Source organism: Adiantum capillus-veneris, chromosome 20, assembly GCF_014529385.1.
Source record: "Adiantum capillus-veneris isolate H3 chromosome 20, ASM1452938v2, whole genome shotgun sequence".
Taxonomy (NCBI): Eukaryota; Viridiplantae; Streptophyta; class Polypodiopsida; order Polypodiales; family Pteridaceae; genus Adiantum; species Adiantum capillus-veneris.
In genome coordinates this window covers 32,061,697-32,082,457 of record NC_140950.1, presented here as the reverse complement: position 1 = coordinate 32,082,457, position 20,761 = coordinate 32,061,697, and the positions used below count along the sequence as shown (strand labels likewise).

The 20,761-nt window shown below is 45.1% G+C and overlaps 1 protein-coding gene across 7 annotated transcripts in view; it reads left to right on the top strand.

The window, feature by feature from the left end:
• Positions 1 to 370: 370 nt before the first annotated feature.
• Positions 371 to 20,761, top strand: part of LOC147432329 (uncharacterized) — a 38,926-nt gene continuing 18,535 nt past the window's right edge. For 6 of the 7 annotated variants that reach the window (XM_086492318.1, XM_086492316.1, XM_086492315.1 and 3 more), the window contains exon 1: positions 414 to 571. Coding sequence is in view for 1 of the 7 variants with exons in the window: in XM_086492310.1 (XP_086348436.1) it covers positions 506 to 571 (66 nt within the window). In the remaining 6 variants the exon portion in view is untranslated. Of the gene's footprint in view, positions 572 to 20,761 lie in introns of all 7 variants that reach the window. The other variant, XM_086492310.1, reaches the window with a different exon arrangement.

Below are 20,761 nucleotides of genomic sequence, written 5' to 3'. Positions count from 1 at the left end.
CTCTTAATAGGCGAGTAGACCGAGTAGGTCCATTATTATTTCAAGTTTTTCAAAATTCTCAAAATGAAAAGGTGGGTAACACAAATTTCAAAATGAAAAGGTGACTCTTGGGATTTGTGGAGCCTCTCAGGCTTTATCATTTAACATGTAAGGCTGTCAACGTTTCATGCTTCCAAAGGCATTGGGCAGCCCAAAATCTTTTCCTTGATATATGAGAGTTCATTTCATATTTCAAAACTCAAGACATGCCCATCATTAGATTTACACAATTCATTTCAATGAGTACCCGCTATCTTATTTCAACCAATCAACATTTTTGACCTGTCAAAAAATGACATTTTTCCTGTTTTAGTGAGAAGTGATCTCTATATCTAAGCCTTTGCCCTTTGGCAAGGCAAAAAAGAGCCTTTGGCTCACCAAGCAATAACAAGTATCCGCCCAACGATGGCCAACGAGTAAAACGGTAGTAAATCAATTTCAATACAGTGAAGGGCGAGAGCGCGCGATGGCGGAACCATGGGACGACTCAGCGCTCATCAATGCTTTTAACTCAGCTATTGCTAAATACAAGGTAATCGTCTTGGTAATCGTCTGTCGGAGAAGCTGTTCTGCTTGTATTTGTCCGTGGAAGAGGGTACTTGATAAGTTACGGAAATGCTTGTTTTATTGTTAAACTCCTACAGCATGCTAAAGCTAGAGCATAAGAGCATCATGAAGTGGAGCGAAGGAGTTGGTGTTTTTACCAGTTCAGAAGATTCTTTCAGTAGTTTAGGAGTCGAGACATAGAAGACTGCTTTGAATTGCGTGTACCTTGATATTTGCTGAGTGGGTGATTCTTACATGGGCTAATTTGTCACACTTTTTTATGTATTGCTAACCTTTTTCTGTGAGATCAGCATAGGATGTTAACTTAATAGATGATTTATCTATCACTTTAAAATGTATTTCTAACTTCCAAAGTCAAGTCAAATACTTATGTTTCTTATGAATCAGTAATGAAATAAATACTTTAGGTGAGAGCATTTGCGTGATGAGCAAGATGTTTGCTCAATATGTTCTCAACTAAAAAAGTCTTGCCTTTGTGGAACTACAAACAGAAGCCTAGCAATCGTATCATGAAAATTTTGCAAAGATGTTGAGAGCATGTTTAATGCATTGACTACGTGAGTGCCATACTGAAGGACAATTTTGTATGGATTGTTGACCTAATTTATAATGTATGTCAGCGTAAGCAGTGGCTGTCCTTGTAGTCAAGTGTGTAGTCCATCCCACCACAAAGAAATGCAAATTAGAAACAAGATACATTTTTATATTGCTGCATAGACATGGAAATCAAGAATGAGATTATAGATTTGAATTTTTTAGGGTTGATGATTTGCACTCCCTTTGCTTCACTTTGTTGGCATTAATCCCTTAGCCACAATGTCAAAGCAACCACCTTGCCATCAAGACCCTTGACAACCACGCTGGCCACAAACTTTTGTTGTCTCTGTGAGAGTTACACCTTTTGTTTGGTGGTGGCTCCGGTATCTCCGAGGAGCAGATTAGGGAGTGGGTTGTTTTGTGCTGTGCCCTGCCGTATGTGAGGCAGATGTGTCTGGTGGTGGCTCCGGTATCTCCGAGGAGAAGATTAGGGAGTGGGTTGTTTTGTGCTGTGCCCTGCCGTATGTGAGGCAGATGTACCTTTCGGGTCTCACACCCCATGTATGAGCCCACTCAATAGGCTGGCATGAGGCAGGGCCTGTCTTTATGGGGTCAGAATCTGTAGTTTTCAGCCATATGAGTATCTGGTAGACATGTGCCACATTACTTTGTGTAAGCGCTGCATCAGAGACTCTTGTAAAGGATGTCTAACTAAAAGTAGATACAACCAAAAGGAGGGAGAGAGAGAGAGGGTGTCTAACTAAAAGTAGATACAACCGAGAGAGAGAGAGAGAGAGAGAGAGAGAGAGAGAGAGAGAGAGAGAGAGAGAGAGAGAGAGAGAAATGAAATGTTATATTAACGTCTTCAAAAGGCCAAAGTGACCTATGAGACCAGAAAGTTACAAGGTGGTGGATCTGATACAAAGTCAGAGTAACAAAATAACAACAATACAAAACAAAGATATATACTATGGGATCCTAGACTGGTCGATGTGAACTAAAGCAAAAATGGGCGGCTAGTTGGGATAGTTGAATCACAGGAGATCTAGCATCGGTCGTTGGCGGATCTCATCAATCTCCTCCATGGTTAGTAGTTTGACCGGGCATCGTGCATGCCTGGCCAGAGTGCTCCGAATCTTCTGACGTAGCCTCCATCGATGCTGTGTAGTCCTCCGTCGTCGTGGGTGCTTGGATTTCCTCAGTTCAGTCGCTCGGTCGATCAGTGTGCCTCTGGTGTGAGACTAGAGGGAGCTTTGCTGTGGGAGCGGCTCCTGCGGCTGTCCTGTGTCTGCTCTGAAGAAGTCTGTGATCCGTCTTTGAGACTGGCTAGCCTCGCCACTCATTAGGCTATCTGTGTGTCTGCGCAGCTCGAGCAAGAACAAACCCAGGCATCTCTGGTCCTCGTATCCCATGACTCTTGAGAGTGGTCCAAAACCCTCTCTGAACAAGCAATGGAAGCGGCCTCATATCTCGTAGTAATCGGGGCAGCGGCATGTGTAGTGCAACTCTGTCTCAGGCTCCATGTCACACAAGGGGCATGTCCTGGCCTCTGCTGGTACTCCGCTGTATCTCCCAGTCTCAATCCGCAGCTGGTGAGAAGATGTGCGTAACTGGCCAATAGCACATCGTATCCCATGAGACAAGTGGGTGTCCATGTATCTGGGTCTCGTCACAAAACCATCCTCCGTAAGCTGGAGAAGATGGTCTCTGTAGAAAGCCATCTTCGTGCCCAATTCCTGTGCTGGCTGTATCCATGTCCTCCTGGTGTCTAGCTGGGTCAGGTCTTGGCGGATGAGCTTGGTGATCTCTGACTGTGTAAGAGTGAGAGATGGTGCATCCAATGATTATTGGAATGGTGGCAGCCTGTCTATGCTGAACCCATGCGCCTGAAACCATGATGCCATACCAGCATGCTGTATCTCCTTGCATGGCTAACTGTCGAGAGGACTCAAGTGCAATGCGAGCATATCTGTCTCTAGGAAGTTCCCATGTGTGGTTTATGACGGAGACTGATTTGGTGAGCGCCTCAACCACTAGTGGGGGGGCCGCTAGCTCTGCTCAGATAATGGCCTGTGGTACTGATGCCCTGGCTCTAATGAGCCGCGATATCATAGAGACGAGAGGTTTCTCCATGTTCCCCCATCCATCAGTGCGACCCGGCCTCCTGTGGTGATCCAATGAAGGTCCCCATATCTCAGCTCCATAGAGCAATGCAGAAGCCACCAGAGTGTCAAAGAGCCAGAGTTTCGTCCGGGGCTCCTGAAACTGAACCTGCGAACACATCCTCTCCAGTCTACCCAATGCTGCGTGGGCTCTAGTCAATCTGGTCTCTGCCGCTCTTCTGAGTGAGAATGCAGGTCCACTAAAAACCACTCCAAGGTAAGTGTAAGCATCTGTGTACTCCACAATCTCCTGGCCGTATGTGAATGTAGGACCTAGGTGCTGACCTCCTGATCCATTGTGGGGTGGTATTAAACACCATAACCTTGGTTTTACTAAGGTTGACAGACAAACCACTTTCGTGGGCAAACCTATGCAAAGCATCCAATTGACGTTGCATTCCCTCTGGAGATTCAGAGATCAACACGATATCATCAGCATATAATAAAAGTGGAATCCATGTCCCTGCCAAATGTGCACCTCTATCACCATCGCTCTCAATGTAGTTAGAAACCTCATCCACATACATACCGAAAAGAGTAGGAGAGAGTGGGCAGCCTTGCTTCACCCCAATAGTGGAGTGAACCGGTGTAGAAAGTCCCTCAGGGGTGCGTACATGCCTACTACTGATCTGTACAGTGCCATGATCCCCCAAATGAGCTCTGTGGGTACTCTCATCTCCTGTAATCTGCGCATTAATCTAGCTCTGGGTACTGTGTCAAAAGCTTTGCGGAAGTCCACAAAGCTACAATAGATCCGTCTCCCATGAGATCTGCCCTCCTCGATGATGGCCCTGAGTGTCAAGATATGGTCAAGAGTAGAGAAGCCTCTCCTGAACCGTGCCTGCCCAACTGCACCATAGTAACAGGGAATGGCCGTTTTCAGGCCTCCGTTCCCCGTTCCCATTCCAAGTTCCCGTTCCGAATCCCCGTTCCGTGTTTCAAACGTGAGTACCCGTAACAGGGAATGGCATTTTGTTCCGCGTTCCTGTTCCCCGTTCTCGTTCCGGTTTCCTGTTCCTGGTAACTATGAGCTGCACGCATTCCTTCCCTCTCTGCCCATCTACTCAACTGTTGCTCAAGAATGGATGCATATAACCGTGCCAGTGTGTGTCCAATCATGATAGTGCGGTAATTCCCAGGCTCCATGGGGTCTCCTGACTTGAAGATAGGTACAATTGTAGATAGGCTCCAAGTGTCCTGTAGGCCCTCACACATGGTACGATTAAACATAACTGCTAGAAGCTCTGCTAGTAGGTCTTTGGCATGCATGAAATGCTCAGCAACTAAGCCATCATGATCATATGCTCTCCCAGTCCTCATCTTGTCAATGGCTTTCTTCACCATCTCAGCGGCACATGTGTGCTCCCTGATCGGCGTCTCTGCTCAGGCTGGGTGTGTGGGTATGCCTTTGCTGCTGCATCATGTAATGTTTGTGTCAGTATAGTGGTTAGCTCCTCCAGAGGTCGCCCCGGGTCCTCAATGCATAGGCATCTGTAGATCCCGTCTATGTATACAGAATCCGTCTCCTGTGTGAAGGTGTAGCGAGTAGGGGCTGCTACCCATGGCCTGTGTGCTACACCGAACTGGAAGGAGATGGTCATTGACACAAGAGCATGATCCACCGCCACCCCGACCGGTCTGGGCCCAACTGTGAGATCTTGGATACTAGAGATGAGATTCGGCTGTGCCATGACATAGTCCACTGTGTTGGCTCCATGTCTGTGTGGGAAGCATGTAAAACCTCCCGTAGCAGGAAATCTCTGTAGGCCATTCAAGATGGCCAATCCATGTGCGGTGCCCATGTCTATCAGGTGTCGCCCATACTCAGTATATTCCACATCGTGTGATAGTCTGGAAAGGCCCGTCTCTACAACATCTAGCTCTCTCAGCATCTCCTTTGAAGTATCATAAAACACTGTTTGGTGATGGGCAGTCCTAGCATTGAAGGCCCCTAGAATGATAATGTCATCATCTCTAGAGAACTCCCATATGTCATCATCCAAAATAGAAAAAGGGGACCGTCCTCTGGGTGATGCATAGACTGATGTACTCGGGGGAAAGTAGCAAATAGTAATGTAGAGATATCTGCTTGTCTCTGCTTTCAATCTCACCCACATGTACCTAGCCTACTCATCCCTACGGGTTATATGTATCAATGGCTGCAGATCCTCTCTAAATAACACTGCCACTCCCCCCGAGCCCCGTCCGCTCTGCTCTGAGCGTGTTTCCTGTTTGTAAGCTGTCTCCCACCTGTATCCACTAATGTGAGGCATGGATTGCCCAGGGGCCTGGTGTGTCTCAGAGTAGAAGATGATGTCTCTTCCAGTAAAACTATCCTGAAAAGTACCCACATCAAGACGCATAGATCCATTACACTTCTAGGCAGCCACTTTGAGTGTGGTCCCATAAGTCTCGCACCGTCATGTGGAGCGTCGCTCTAGTATTACCACTCTTCCATCTGGGTGAGAGAGAGAGAGAGAGAGAGAGAGAGAGAGAGAGAGAGAGAGATGGGTGCCGTAGTGAGTGATGCCGTGTGTTGCTACTTCTGTTGCTGCAGTGCCGTGTCGCACACCTGGATTGCATCTTCCCCATTGCCTCGCTGCTTGCTTGCTGCTGGCCATTGCCTTACATCTGCGCGTTCGAATTGTTGGCTGCCGCTCTCCTCCACAGGCCCTCTTCTTCCTCTTTGCGTACTTTTTGGTGTTTGTTGTCTGGTGTGGATGGGTGTGACTACCTGTGTGGGGGGTTGTACTCTTTTTTGTCTCTGTATTGCTCTTTTGTTGTGTTTGTTTGTATCTAGGTTGGGTGCGCGTGTCAGTGTTTGTGGGTGTGTGAGTGGGAGTGGGTGCTTCAGTGAGCTTTTTGTTGTTTTGTTTGTTTCTTGCTTGTCAATGGGGGTGGCAACGGCTGGAATCTGAAAACTCTGGTCTAAATCAGGGCTGAAATTCACTAACACTTGGCTGATCTGGATGTTGAAAGGTGGAAACGTTGATGCTGAAATCGCTGGAGGTAATAGGCTGAAAATGTTGGGGTGAAGAGGCTGAAAACGCCGGGGTACTGATGCTGCCGGTACTTCTTCTGCTCTTCAAGCGCTCTTCTAGGGCTGCCTATATCGGCATTTCATGCTGGGTCGGCATGGCCAAATCAGCCCCATGACCTTGAGAAAATAGAAGCTGAAGGGTCATTTAATAAATGGCTTAAGAGGCGGTTCACACGTGGTAAAATGCCTTTATGCTGTACTGTGCAGTGCAAGAGAGGGTATGCAACTATGACCGGCCTGGACATGCACGTCCCGCTATAGGCTCACAAGGGTGCCAGGCTAGGTCCTAAGCTAAGACTGATGCTAGATTGTAGTAGAAGTTTGTCCACGTGGCGCAAGTGCAGTGCGCACATGACATCCCCCCTTGTTAAAGGTGAGGCACAATTGCCGCACTTCTATCTATACTTCTGATGTTGAATGCTTCTGATGCTTGTGGATGCATAAACCGATGCCAAACTTGTGGATACTGTGGATGTAGGTATTGTTGCGATGTAAACACCGACCATACGAGTTACTAGGTAGCCTCACTTTGTCGCAGAATACCAGCCTTGATGTTGACTCTGCCTTGCGAGCAAGTACGAACACTGGAATAGTCGTGTCGTGAAAGCATTGCAGGTGAAGCCGAAAGGTAAGGGTGCTTGGAGGTATTTCCAAGGGTTGCTTGTTGACGGAAGTGGATGCACGCTATATGCGGATGCAGAAGAGGGTTAGGGATCCTTTATCCAACTTCCTCCATAAACACATAGGAGGCAAGTAGATCTTGGTACTCAAGATCTCGACTTTTGTGGATCCGATGTCGATCTTCGTTCAAGGACATAACGATGAAGACGAGAGCGCGTCCGATGCGCGATGGACTAAGGGTGGGAGTGCCTAATAAGTCCGGGATCTAGATGCAAAGCTTCTTTGAGGAAAAAAGATTGGGAGAGGTTTCTTGGGTTTCTTGGTTCTACTTGGGTTCTTTAGGTTCTTCCCTTGAGTTTGCGAATCTAAAGCACGCACAGAGCTCTGATACCAATGTCAGGTGCAGCGAAAGTGTTTAAGGATTTAGCTCGGATCTAGGGCTCCGCACAAACACAAGGTTACTTTACTTCACTTGAAAAGAGAAACTGAACTGAACACAATGAAGGAGAGAGACACAGGGGGAGAGAGAGAGAAAGAGAGACGACACGGTATGTCGGGTCCCAACCACCCTCAAGGGCCCCCTTGCTGTGCTGCCAGAGCAAGTACTTGCTTTATTACTTGCAGATGAGGTACTAAAGGGTATTGCGGTAAATGCTGAGGGGTACTGCTGTGGATGCTTGGTACTTCAACGGCTAAGATTCCAGCTGTCATTACCAGCGTTTCAATTTTCAGCCCATCGCTGTCCGCGGCCATAGTATGACAGCCCATAGCCTCATCGTAGTCACCGTCGCAATACCAAGCATCTCTAGTAGTACCCATTACCACCTCAGCAACACCATAGCGCAAGCACCCCTCATCGTCGTCGTTGACGGAGTACCCCAACATCTATCACTCCTTGCGGTTTGGCTTGGCTCCGGCCTAGCTCAGTGTAGGGATCATAAGGACCTCCGTGCCGTTAGCACCCAAGTACCTTCAGTACTTGAAGTACCCCATAGTACCAAGCCCCAAAGTACCCGCAATACCCAACACTTAGCCTCTCAAGTACCAAGCATCCACAACAGTACCCCATCAACATATACTGTAGTACCCTCCGACACTTCAACAGTACTCAGCATCAGTAGCATCAAGTACCCATTAGCATCTGAACATTTAGTCATTGTATTAGCATTTGTGCAAGTAATAAAGCAAGTACTTGCTCTGGCAACAGAGCAAGGGGGCCCTTGAGGATGGTTGGGACGACATGCGGTGTCTTCTCTCTCTCTCTCTCTCTCTCTCTCTCTCTCTCTCTCTCTGCACTCTCTCTTTCATTCAGTTCTGTTTAGTCTTTTCAAGTGAAGTAAAGTAACCTTGTGTTTGTGCGGAGTACTAGATCCAAGCTAAATTCTTAAACACTTCCGCTGCACTTGACAAGTTGCAAGATGGACAAGGCCATGAGCACTATCTCCTCAGGGATGGTTTTATTATGATGCATGGCAGACTGTGTGTCACGAGGCCATTGCGACATAAGCTTATAGTAGAAAGTCGTGTCCCACCGTATATAGGGGCATCGTGGTGCGACAATGAAAGCGGTCGAGACATTCTCTTATTGGCCTACTTTGAGGAGAGATGTGGATGCCTTTATGTGAGCATGCGTAATTTTTCAAAAAGTCAAGTTTGACAGACAAAAGGCACTAGGGTTGTTACAACCATTGCCTATTCCAGATAAACCATGGGAAAGTATTGCTATGGATTTTATCTTTGATCTTCTAAGAACGCTGATAGGGAATGATGGTATATGGACCATTATTTGCAGGTTCAGTAAGCAGGCCCATTTTATTCCTGTAAAGAAGAAGATAAAATTTGATACGATGGCATGATTGTTCATGTACAATGTGTTTTAAGTACCATGGTATGCCACAGTCTATTGTGAGTGATCATGATCCTCGCATGACAAGCCTGTTTTGGAGAGGCTTGTTTGAAAACATGGGCACTACGTTGATGTTTTCCTCCTCATTTTGTCCACAAACTGATGGACAGTTAGAAGAGGCTAATTCTATTGTCTTAAATATGTTGAAATGCTATGTGTCAGATAATAAGGATGAGTGGAAACAATATTTACCCATGCTTGAGTATGAATACAATAATACGATGCATTCGTCAGTAGGCAAGGCACCCTTTGAAATTGTTGAGGGTGGTAAAAAGGTTCCTCCCATTTTGCGCACAAAGGACAATTTTTGAAGCAGATCGATATGTAGAGAATATGAATGAAATGTATAAGAAAGTCAAGCTTCCCTTGGAGAAGACTCGGGCAAAGCAGAAAAAGGCTGCTGTTCGTCCCTTGATTTTTATTTAATTTTTGGGACCCTCTTTTTGAAGTCACAAATGGCGGGACATTTGTATGGCCAATGTGAAACGGCCGATGACCTAGAGTTTCACCACGAGTTGGTCGGGCCAATCGGCACTGAAATCCAAGTAGTAAAAGGATGGCTAGGTTCAATTCATAGTCATTTAGGCCCCACGCAACACTTTATAAGTTGGTGGGCACTAGGAGGAGAGAGGCTGATTCAAGTGCTACTCTGTGTGTGAGTAGTTGGTGTAGGTGATCACAACTTTAATGGAAAGCTTGCCTTCGCCTCTGTCTTATGTAGTACGATGATTCCGCTCTCGTGCACCTCTCTCCCTGATGCCTGGCTTAAGGGCTACTCATCTTTATGTATAGTTCTGTGGGTTTATGCGCGAATGTCAAGGCAAGAGCCTTTTGTATAGGTATTGGATTAGCTGATTGCTAATCCCTCGCAGGTACAGGTTGATTCGGAGAGATTTCTCGTGAGAAATCTCGCCCAAATCAAAGGGCAAGTAGCCCTACAGGTGCGGGAACTCGTTGGCTTGCTGCGGATGTGGCCGGCGTGCGAAACGGAGCCCGAAAGAGGAAATTACAGCTTGCTGTGTATTTTTGCAGGTTTAGGGTTTAGAACGTTTTTGTTGCTTAACAGTCCTAGGAGCTTCGGGGAAGCTAGGGAATTGTCATACAGTGTCCTGGTGCATTTTAGAGTCCGAAAACAGAGAATTCAGTGTGCTGTAATTTCTTGCAAGGTTTGGGAAAGTGCTCTAATGCGCTGGGAAAGTCACCTATGTCATGGGGATCTTGTCTGTTGTGAAGCCTCCTACAGTGGTTATGTGTAACATTTAATGGCCTAAAATCTTTTGTGTAGCGGAATTTAGCATGAACATAGTGGGCATTTCATTAGAGTTGATTCCTAATGAGAATTACAAGAGTGCTTGGGTGGAGAGAGCAACAAAAAGCATAACACCTAGTTAGATAGCATCGACAATACTTTCAAAAGAGAGAGAGAGATTAAGCTATTGACAACAGTTGAGGACCGGATTTGCATGGAGCCGGTCCCCCCTCCAAAAGGCTTTGTATTATGGTTTCTCCCATCAAGAGAGACATTGTACAATACAATTCTTTGTGTTCCTTCAAGACTAGCTAGTGCAATGAAGATGGAAGCTTCATACACTAAGCAAAACACTTAATCAAACACAACTTGAATTATCCCCGTTCTCAGACCCAAGACCTCACACACCTTCGAAGATGGTGAGAGCTAGCAGGGTATGAGAGTAGATTGAGAGGAAAAAGAAGTATCTTACGAGAAAGAAGTACATCTCCTCACATAATCACTCATATTAGCATAGCTTAGCTTAGTAATTAGCTTGGTAGAGAAGATGAGCATGCATTGAAGCTTGGCTCTTGGTTGGATTTGCATCCACATGCCAAGAGAGTGTTGATGTAGGCTTCTATCTCACAAGCTTGGAGTAGGTGATGAGCTCTCCATTAAAGCTTGGGAGGAGATAGAGTATTTTCCCTTCACACATTGTCAAGTGTGAGAGTGTGTGTGTCAATGCCCAGCAAAAATCAGCCCCCTCTCTCTCTCTTGGGCGAGCCCTAGCTGCTAAGTTAGGCTGGCTTTTGCCTCATTGGACCTCCCCAGGTCAAGCCAATAGGGATTAAGCAGCATAAGTGATAGCCTTCTGACATGTGTCCCCCTTTCCCCTTTTGTGAGAGCTTTAGATAATTAAATAATTAAACTAAACTCTCATTGGACCCCTTTGCCTCCTGGCCAATAGGAATCAGGCAAGCCATGGGGCTCCTGAATGCTCATTGGACCCCTTGGGAGACTGCCCAATAGTCTTCTAGGACACTTAATTCTTATTGGTTTCTTTTATTAAATGTTTTTAAATTAATTAAACTAGATTTACTCTAGCTTAATTCTCATTGGTCCACTTCAAGGGTCTTCCAATAGGAATTGGGCACACCTTGTGGGCATCTGGCCTAGGGAGCTGACATGTGTCCCTCATTCCCTTTGTGTAAAGGGAGCCTGTGTGTGTGTGTGTGGCTTTCTCTCTCATCCCCTAGCTTTGGGGCTCGCCCCCTCCCATGTAGGGATATGCAAAGACTTTTTGAGCTCACACTAAGCATCCAATTTTCCCTAGGGTTAACCTTTGGACACAACCTTTGAATTTTGGAACCTTAGCATTTTGGAAGTCTTAATGGGCTGAACCTTAGGGTCTTTTTGGCCCATTGTTTCACATGGCTCTTTTGCAGATGGCCCCCCCTTTGGATCCCTATTTTCCCTCCTTTGGATCCCTACTGTGGCCGGTCTGCTAACTTAACCAATATTCTAGCTTTTTCTCCCTTGGCACTTCCCCACATTAAATGATCAGTTTAATATGAGAAAATCATTTAGGAGAATTAGATATTGATTATTATGACATTACCTCTCTCTTGAAATCATAGTCGTCCTCGACTATGGTGTAGAGAAGATAAAGCATATACATGAGTCCTTTTCTTAGCGGGTAGAGGATCCCTATGTTACCCTACGACATCATTCCATAATGGATGACTAGTCCATTTGGCGCTTGAGAGCCTGAGGCTGCCGCAAGCATGTCTGCACATTAGTCCTATCAGTCTTCCATAGTAGAGTGACAAGCTCTACTTGGTGTTTGGGAGACGTCGTCTCCACAAACTTGATCTAAGCATGCATACTACTTCATTTTTGTGCACAAATAAAGAAAAAGAGAGTCTTATAAGACAAAAATTTTTGTTCATTTTTAACATTTTGTACATTTGCTTACTCTTGGGAAGCATTGTAAGCATTGACAAGGTTTAGGTTATCCTTTAATTGTATGCCTTGCATCCATCTAGCATCTTCAAAAGGATAATTCTTAAACTTAATAAGATATCGTCGGATAGTCTTACCGCCTCTTAATACCTTGTCTTCATGTCGGAGAATGGACTCGGGCTGCAGCACCTCCTCGTGGTCCTCGATCTCCGGTGGGTCTTCAATAGTTGGTTCTTGAGGTGGCTCTCCTTTGTAAGGCTTTAAGAGGCTCACATGAAAAGCATTGTGTATGAGCCAATGATTGGGCAACTTAAGTTGATAGGCCATCTCATTGATTGGCCTAAGAATCTGGAAGGGACCATAGTACCTTTTTGCTAGTTTAGCATAGTACTTTTGGTGGCCCGTAGGATTCTTGCCCGTCGTGTGCCTTAATCGAGCCTTGGGAAACTTTAACAAGACCCAATCGTTTTCTTTAAAGGCTTGGGCTCTTCTGTGCTTGTCAGCAGCAGCCTTTTGCCTTTGCTGTGAGATAGAGATAGCATCCTTAATCTTTTGGAAAGATTCTTGTAGGTCTCGGCTATACTCATCTGCAGCGAAGATCTTCCCATGTACCTTAAGTAGCAAGGGACTTTTTGATCTTCCCTCAATTACCTCGAAAGGTGCTTTTCCTGTAGAAGTATGTACAGTGTTATTGTAAGCATACTCTACTAAGGGTAAGTACTTCTCCCATTGGGATCTTTGATCTACTTCCGTTACATAGGCTTTTAGTAGATCGAGAATAGTTAGGTTAGCTATTTCACTTTGGCCATCAGTTTGTGGATGATAGGCCGAAGAGAAGTTTAGCCTTGTTCCTAAATTCTCAAAGAGACCCTTCCAGAAATTACTGGTCATTCTAGGATCTCTATCCGACACTATGGACATTGGCAAGCCATGGTACTTGAAAATTTGTGAAATGAAGAGGGTTGCCATTTGATGGGCTTTGATAGTCTTTTTGACAGGTATAAAATGAGCTTGTTTACTGAACCTGTCTACTATCGTCCATATTCCCGTATTCCCATGGATAGACTTAGGCAATCCAAAGATAAAATCCATGGATATGCTCTCCCACGGTGAATTAGGGATTGGCAAGGGTTGAAGCAATCCAAGTTGCTTCCCTCTATCAAATTTTGTCTTTTGACATACCACACATTTGGAAACATACTCATGTATGTTCACTTTCATGGTAGGCCAATAGAAATATGTTTCAATTCCCTTTAGGGTAGACTGAATCCCTCTATGCCCCGCATATGGGGGAGCATGAGATTCATACATTACTTTCTCACGTAGTGAGTTAGTAACGCATAGTCTATTGCCATAGAGAAGATAACCATCTTGTAAAGTAAATGGTTCTTCTTTCTTCCCTAATGCAAGGGCTGAAATCACATCTCTAAAATCGGGATCAATAGCATACTCATCTATCATTGAAGATAGATCATTGTGAGTTGCTATGGAAACCGCATTCACTCTCGGTCGTCTTGAGAGTGCATCGGCTACTTGATTATGCTTGCCAGCAATGTGAGCAATATGAAAATGAAATTGCGAAAGGAAATTTGCCCACCTCATTTGTTTGTCGGAGAGCTTGGTCTGCGTCATGAAGTACTTAAGACTTTGGTGATCCGTTCGCAGAATGAAAGGAGTCCCCAATAAATAGTGCTTCCATGAGTCTAAGGCATGTAGAACTGCAAGGAGTTCTTTTTCGTATATGCCTAGAGCTTGCTCAACAGGGTCGAGCCTTCGACTCTCATAGCCTATGGCGTGCCCTTCTTGGAGCAAAACAGCCCCAAGGCAATCACCACAAGCATCACATTGGACCTCAAATGGTTTTGAGAGATCCGGTAGTGTAAGCACAGGTTGAGAGATAAGCTTTTCTTTAAGCTTTTCGAAAGCATTGTTCTCCTTAGCAGACCACGTATACCTAACATTTTTCTTTGTTAGGTCATGTAATGGTCCCGCAATTTGTGAGAACTTTTCTATGAAGCGTCTATAGTATGCACACATACCTATAAAGCTTCTTAGTTCATGAAGATTCCTTGGTTTAGGCCATCCTTTTATTACCTCTAACTTGGATGGATCCATTTGGATTCCATCTTGAGAGATAATGTGACCTAAATATTGAATCTCTTGCAAGAAAAATTCACTTTTCTTTCGATTAACATAAAGTTTATTCTCTCTTAAAACTTGAAATATTACCTGGAGGTGTTGCTTGTGTTCCTCTAATGAATTAGAGTAGATGATAATATCATCAAAGAACACTCCAGTGAAGGTTCGATGAGGTCTGAACAGCTTCTCCATCAAGCGGTTAAATGTGGCTGGTGCATTAGTCAAGCCAAAAGGCATGACAATGTATTCGTAAAGACCAAATGTAGTACGAAATGCGGTCTTTACAATGTCTTGATCAACTATCCTTATTTGATGATAGCCACTTTTTAGGTCAATCCTACTGAAGTAGGTCGATCCTTGTAGCTTATCAAATAGGTCTTCTACCCGTGGAACGGGAAACCTATTCTTGATAGTGATCCTATTTAGTGCTCTATAGTCGACACACATACGATATGTGCCGTCTTTCTTTTGCACTAATAGCACAGGTGAGCAAAATGGAGATGAGCTAGGCCTAACCATGCCCTTCTCAATTAACTCATGCACTTGCCGCATAATCTCCTCTTGTTGAGCTTGAGAAACTCTATAAGGAGGTTTGTTAGGCGGTGAACTTCCTGGAAGAAGTTCAATTGCATGGTCGTCATTACCTCGTTTAGGAGGTAGCTCACAAGGGATGTCGTCAATAAAGACATCTTGAAACCCCTTGAGAAAATTGGATAACTCTAATTCCTTTTGGTTGCTTTTATTTTCTTTTGCTAAAGCATTAGGTTCATTTTGAGAATCTTTAACAAAAATCATGTACACGGAAATAGAGCTCTTTATTGACTTGTTGAAAGCTGGTGTATGTACAATGGGGATGGTGTTACCCATCTCCCTAGCATCTATATACATGTCCTTTTCCCTGAACTTAAAGGAGATTCTCCTTTCAGGAAATTTAACATGGGCAGCCAGACGGTCAAACCATGGTGCCCCTAGGATTACATCCTCATGCTTGAGAGGAGAGATAAAGAAATCCTCTTTGTCCACATAGCCTTGGACATGAAGCCTCAATTTCCCGATTAAGGGAGTGACTGAAGCTTCTTGCCCCTTGAAGGCACTGTCTGCGGGTAGGATATCTCCCATCTCGTAGGATTGTATGCCTAGCTTGGTGGCTAACTCCATAGATATAAAATTGTGAGTAGAACCAGGGTCAAAGAGAATAAAAGCATCATGTTCTCTTACCTTTCCCCAAGCATGGCATAGAGGAGATCCTTTGTGGTGAGTTTGGTGAATCTCCTCCTCTTGGATTTCAACCAAAGAAGCTCTAGGAGGATCTTGGCGGTTGTTCTTTTGGGGACAAGCGCGGTACGCATGCCCTTGTTCGCCGCACTTGAAACACCGGTTATCTTTACGATAACGCTCAAGCTCTTCAGGAGAGAGTTTATTCTTTCCTTTGTAAACTCCCTTCTCTTTAGCTTTGTTGGAATTGCCCTTAGGAGACTTTTGGACATTGTCCTTCCCCTTAGGCTCATTGGAACCTTTGTTTTCCGGGGGCTTATTATTTCTTTTACCCCCCGTTTGGAAATTGATTCGCGAGGCCACCATAGTATGGTGTATTACCGCCGATATGGTACGTGGCCTTTGGGAGTTGACATACTCCGCCATTTCTTCGGTTAAGCCCGCACAAAATTGTTGCTTTTGCTCTCCAAAATCCAACTTTTTGAAGACAGTGGCTTTGAGTTGTAGGTCCCAAAACTTGTCTACATATTTGTGGATGGATTCATTGGGAGAGAGCTTTAAGCTTCGCCATTCGGTGAGTACTTTGTCTTTGGCATCGGTGGCCAAAAACTGCTTCATAATGGAAGCTCTTAAAGCCTTCCATGTTCGTGGAGCTTCACCGTTGGCTCGTAGGCTAGACCACCATTGTCTGGCGGACTTTTGAAAGTGCATAGCTACATGGCGTAGCTTAGAGGACTCCGTGAAGCCCTCATCTCCAAACGCCGCATCGAATTGCTGGATAAAGGCCAAAACTTTGTCTGTAGCACCGAAGGTGCCATCATAGGTAAGGAAAGAGATGCTCTTCCCTCCCTCTTTGAATTTCTTCAGCTTGGACGACCTCTTCCATGCGGCATAGGATTTCCTATGGCCTCTTCTTTTTGATGGTTCAAAAGTTGCACCATCACTTTCTTCAGAAGATGAAGAATTTGAAGAAGGTGGAGAAGAGGGTGACCTCTTTCTCGCCTTTTTCTTGTCTTGATCTTTGTCGTCTTCACCATAGCTTTCATAAGAGGAAGAGGATGAAGAAGATGGAGAAGAGGGTGTCCTCTTTCTCGCCTTTTTCTTCTCTTGCTTTTTATCATCCCTCTTTGAATTATGGCGTGGAGAAGAGTGTGATGGTCTTCTCCGCTTTGGTGGTGATGGAGAGCGTTTAGCCCGCCGTCTTCGTGGAGCCATCTCCGCCGAGGTGGCGGGAGACTCGCTTCTTTCTCGTTCCTTCGGTGGAGGCTCTTGAGTTCTCCTTTGGGAAGGAGATGCATCATCAAGAAGTAAGTTCTTGAGCCCTTCATATGGATTCTCTTCTTCTTCCCGAATCGGAGAGAGACCTCTTTTGGTAGTCTCACAAGGAGGCTTCCTAGGTGTTCTCTCGTCATGGTGATGAGCTTGGAGAATCCCGTGAGCACGGAGCTGCCGTTGCACTTCACTTTGGAGAGATGGATTGCCCATGGCTTGTTGAAGCCTAGAAACAAGATAATTAACAAGCATTGAAGCATCATTAGTAGCTTGCTCATGAGCAAAATCAAAGTTATCAACATTAATTTCACTCTCTTTAATATTGTCAGCCATTCTAACAACTTTTAGGTGTAAACTTTTTAGGTGTACTTTGGCACTTCAAGCCCTAGTTGCTACTCCTCTTTACCCCTTTAGAAAAAGCACTCAAGCTACTGTACCCGCGGCTCGAATACCATTAATTGCAAGGAATAGAAGAGAGGGTCTTTCGACACCAAAACAGCACCGGCTCCTGTCAAGCTTCTAATAGCTCAATAGTGGTTAAGCCGTAGGCAAGCCCCGTAGGACTCCACTATTAAGACCATAGCTCTCGACGGTGATACCCCGTTAACTGCACAAAGGCAGGCGCACTGCAAGGCTGAAAAATCCCTATTCTACTTACTCACAGGCAATTAATAATACCAACCATTTGTAGCTAGCTTGAGGACCTCCCTTCTTGAGCAAGAAAAGAGAAACCTTGAGCTCTGATACCAATGTAACATTTAATGGCCTAAAATCTTGTGTGTAGCGGAATTTAGCATGAACATAGTGGGCATTTCATTAGAGTTGATTCCTAATGAGAATTACAAGAGTGCTTGGGTGGAGAGAGCAACAAAAAGCATAACACCTAGTTAGATAGCATCGACAATACTTTCAAAAGAGAGAGAGAGATTAAGCTATTGACAACAGTTGAGGACCGGATTTGCATGGAGCCGGTCCCCCCTCCAAAAGGCTTTGTATTATGGTTTCTCCCATCAAGAGAGACATTGTACAATACAATTCTTTGTGTTCCTTCAAGACTAGCTAGTGCAATGAAGATGGAAGCTTCATACACTAAGCAAAACACTTAATCAAACACAACTTGAATTATCCCCGTTCTCAGACCCAAGACCTCACACACCTTCGAAGATGGTGAGAGCTAGCAGGGTATGAGAGTAGATTGAGAGGAAAAAGAAGTATCTTACGAGAAAGAAGTACATCTCCTCACATAATCACTCATATTAGCATAGCTTAGCTTAGTAATTAGCTTGGTAGAGAAGATGAGCATGCATTGAAGCTTGGCTCTTGGTTGGATTTGCATCCACATGCCAAGAGAGTGTTGATGTAGGCTTCTATCTCACAAGCTTGGAGTAGGTGATGAGCTCTCCATTAAAGCTTGGGAGGAGATAGAGTATTTTCCCTTCACACATTGTCAAGTGTGAGAGTGTGTGTGTCAATGCCCAGCAAAAATCAGCCCCCTCTCTCTCTCTTGGGCGAGCCCTAGCTGCTAAGTTAGGCTGGCTTTTGCCTCATTGGACCTCCCCAGGTCAAGCCAATAGGGATTAAGCAGCATAAGTGATAGCCTTCTGACATGTGTCCCCCTTTCCCCTTTTGTGAGAGCTTTAGATAATTAAATAATTAAACTAAACTCTCATTGGACCCCTTTGCCTCCTGGCCAATAGGAATCAGGCAAGCCATGGGGCTCCTGAATGCTCATTGGACCCCTTGGGAGACTGCCCAATAGTCTTCTAGGACACTTAATTCTTATTGGTTTCTTTTATTAAATGTTTTTAAATTAATTAAACTAGATTTACTCTAGCTTAATTCTCATTGGTCCACTTCAAGGGTCTTCCAATAGGAATTGGGCACACCTTGTGGGCATCTGGCCTAGGGAGCTGACATGTGTCCCTCATTCCCTTTGTGTAAAGGGAGCCTGTGTGTGTGTGTGTAGCTTTCTCTCTCATCCCCTAGCTTTGGGGCTCGCCCCCTCCCATGTAGGGATATGCAAAGACTTTTTGAGCTCACACTAAGCATCCAATTTTCCCTAGGGTTAACCTTTGGACACAACCTTTGAATTTTGGAACCTTAGCATTTTGGAAGTCTTAATGGGCTGAACCTTAGGGTCTTTTTGGCCCATTGTTTCACATGGCTCTTTTGCAGATGGCCCCCCCTTTGGATCCCTATTTTCCCTCCTTTGGATCCCTACTGTGGCCGGTCTGCTAACTTAACCAATATTCTAGCTTTTTCTCCCTTGGCACTTCCCCACATTAAATGATCAGTTTAATATGAGAAAATCATTTAGGAGAATTAGATATTGATTATTATGACATTATGTTACCGAAATCGGCCTAGAATAGGCCATTTTCAGACCAATAAAAGTGGGACAGTGCGTAGGGGATCACAGGTTTTTTCTCCAAAGTTTAATCGAATAAAGAAATTCCGAAAGGGGCTCCAATCTTTGGGGCCACCGTGGTGTCACTGTGTGCTTGGGAGCACTCTTGCTGCCAAGCCGTGGTTTGTTTGAAGTGTTAAATTCCAGTCACAGGTGTATTCAATATTCGAGTGTTTGCTTTGTGTCGTAAAGTTCAAGTAAAGATCGTGTGAAAGCTAAAGTCTACCGCCCTCTAGCGAGTATATGGGCCGGTTTTGCAGAGCCCGAGTCTTTGAGGCACTGTTTCTGGGTTTGTCCTTATGCGCAACCAGTGTGGATGGTAGTTTGTTGTTGTGGATTAAAGTGGGCATCCATGATGGGTTCGTCACGTGGGGGATAGCTGCATGGCTTTTGCAATTTCAAGGGTCATACTCCTTTTTTCAAGGCTTGCCGATAGATCCGGTCTTCTTGCTTACTCCCTTGGGCTATAGACTGAGCACTCTACAGATGATCCCAGATGTAGGTCACTAGTTGGATTTCGGCTAGCAAGACACAATTTTCACCACGATATGTAGCATCATGTGGAAGGCTCGATGTGCCCACATTTTCAGCCCGCTCCTATAGGGCAGCGGAGCAGCATAGATGCGTCTTTCTTCACACATGGTTGGTCGTCAGTTCGTTTCCGTCGGGATCAGGGTCACATCACATGGCATCATGCAACCCCACAGTGGTTCATTTTACATTCATCGTACAGACCACCTTGATGTTTACATAGCCTCTTGGTGATAGGTCATTGAGCATCTTCTAGAGAGAGAAATGGAATGAAATGAAATGATATATCAACGTCTACAAAAGGCCAAAATGACCTACGAGACCAAACTTTACAATGGTGAGTCTAGTACCAAGTCTGGGTACAAACAAAGAAAACTACAAACTAGAAACTGAGATAGGAGTGCTACCGTCTCCTATGGGTGGTTGGTAAGCTGAGCACTGGTATAATGCCACAAAGGTACCAAATGGGGATAAGTGTCACCATGATACAATATAGCAGTAGCACGAAGTCTATCCTGATTGACACTCTGGCTGTCGTGCTAGAATCCTCTGGATCCTCTGCCGCAATCTCCGTCGGTGCTGCGTGGCTCCCCTCAGTTGTGGTCGTCTCGATCTCCCCAACTCTATAGCTCGGTCAACGAGAGTACCACTGGTGTGTATGGGGGTGGGAACCGAGCTCTGTGGTGGTGGTGGCTCCTCTGCCTCTGTGGTACTCGGACCGAAGGAATCGGAGATGCGTCTCTGGGACTGTCTCTGTCTATGCCCTCTCAATAGAGAGTCTGTATGTCTCTATATCTCAAGTAGAAATAATCCGAGACATCTCTGATCCTGATATCTCATGACTCTATCTAACGAGTCAAAACCATCTTTGAATAAGCAGTGAAAGCGTCCCCGTATCTCATTGTAGACTGTGCAGTGACATATGTAGTGAAGCTCTGTCTCTGGCTCTGCATGGCATAAGTGAAATATCCTACTGTTTGCTGGTATGCCTCTGAATCTACCTGTCTCAATCCCAAGCTGGTGTGAAGATGTGTGTATCTGGACTATGGCACATCGTAGATGTGTGTCCATGTAGCTGGGCCGTGTGACAAATCCGTCTGTCGTGAGTTAGAGAAGATGCTCTCTATAGAAA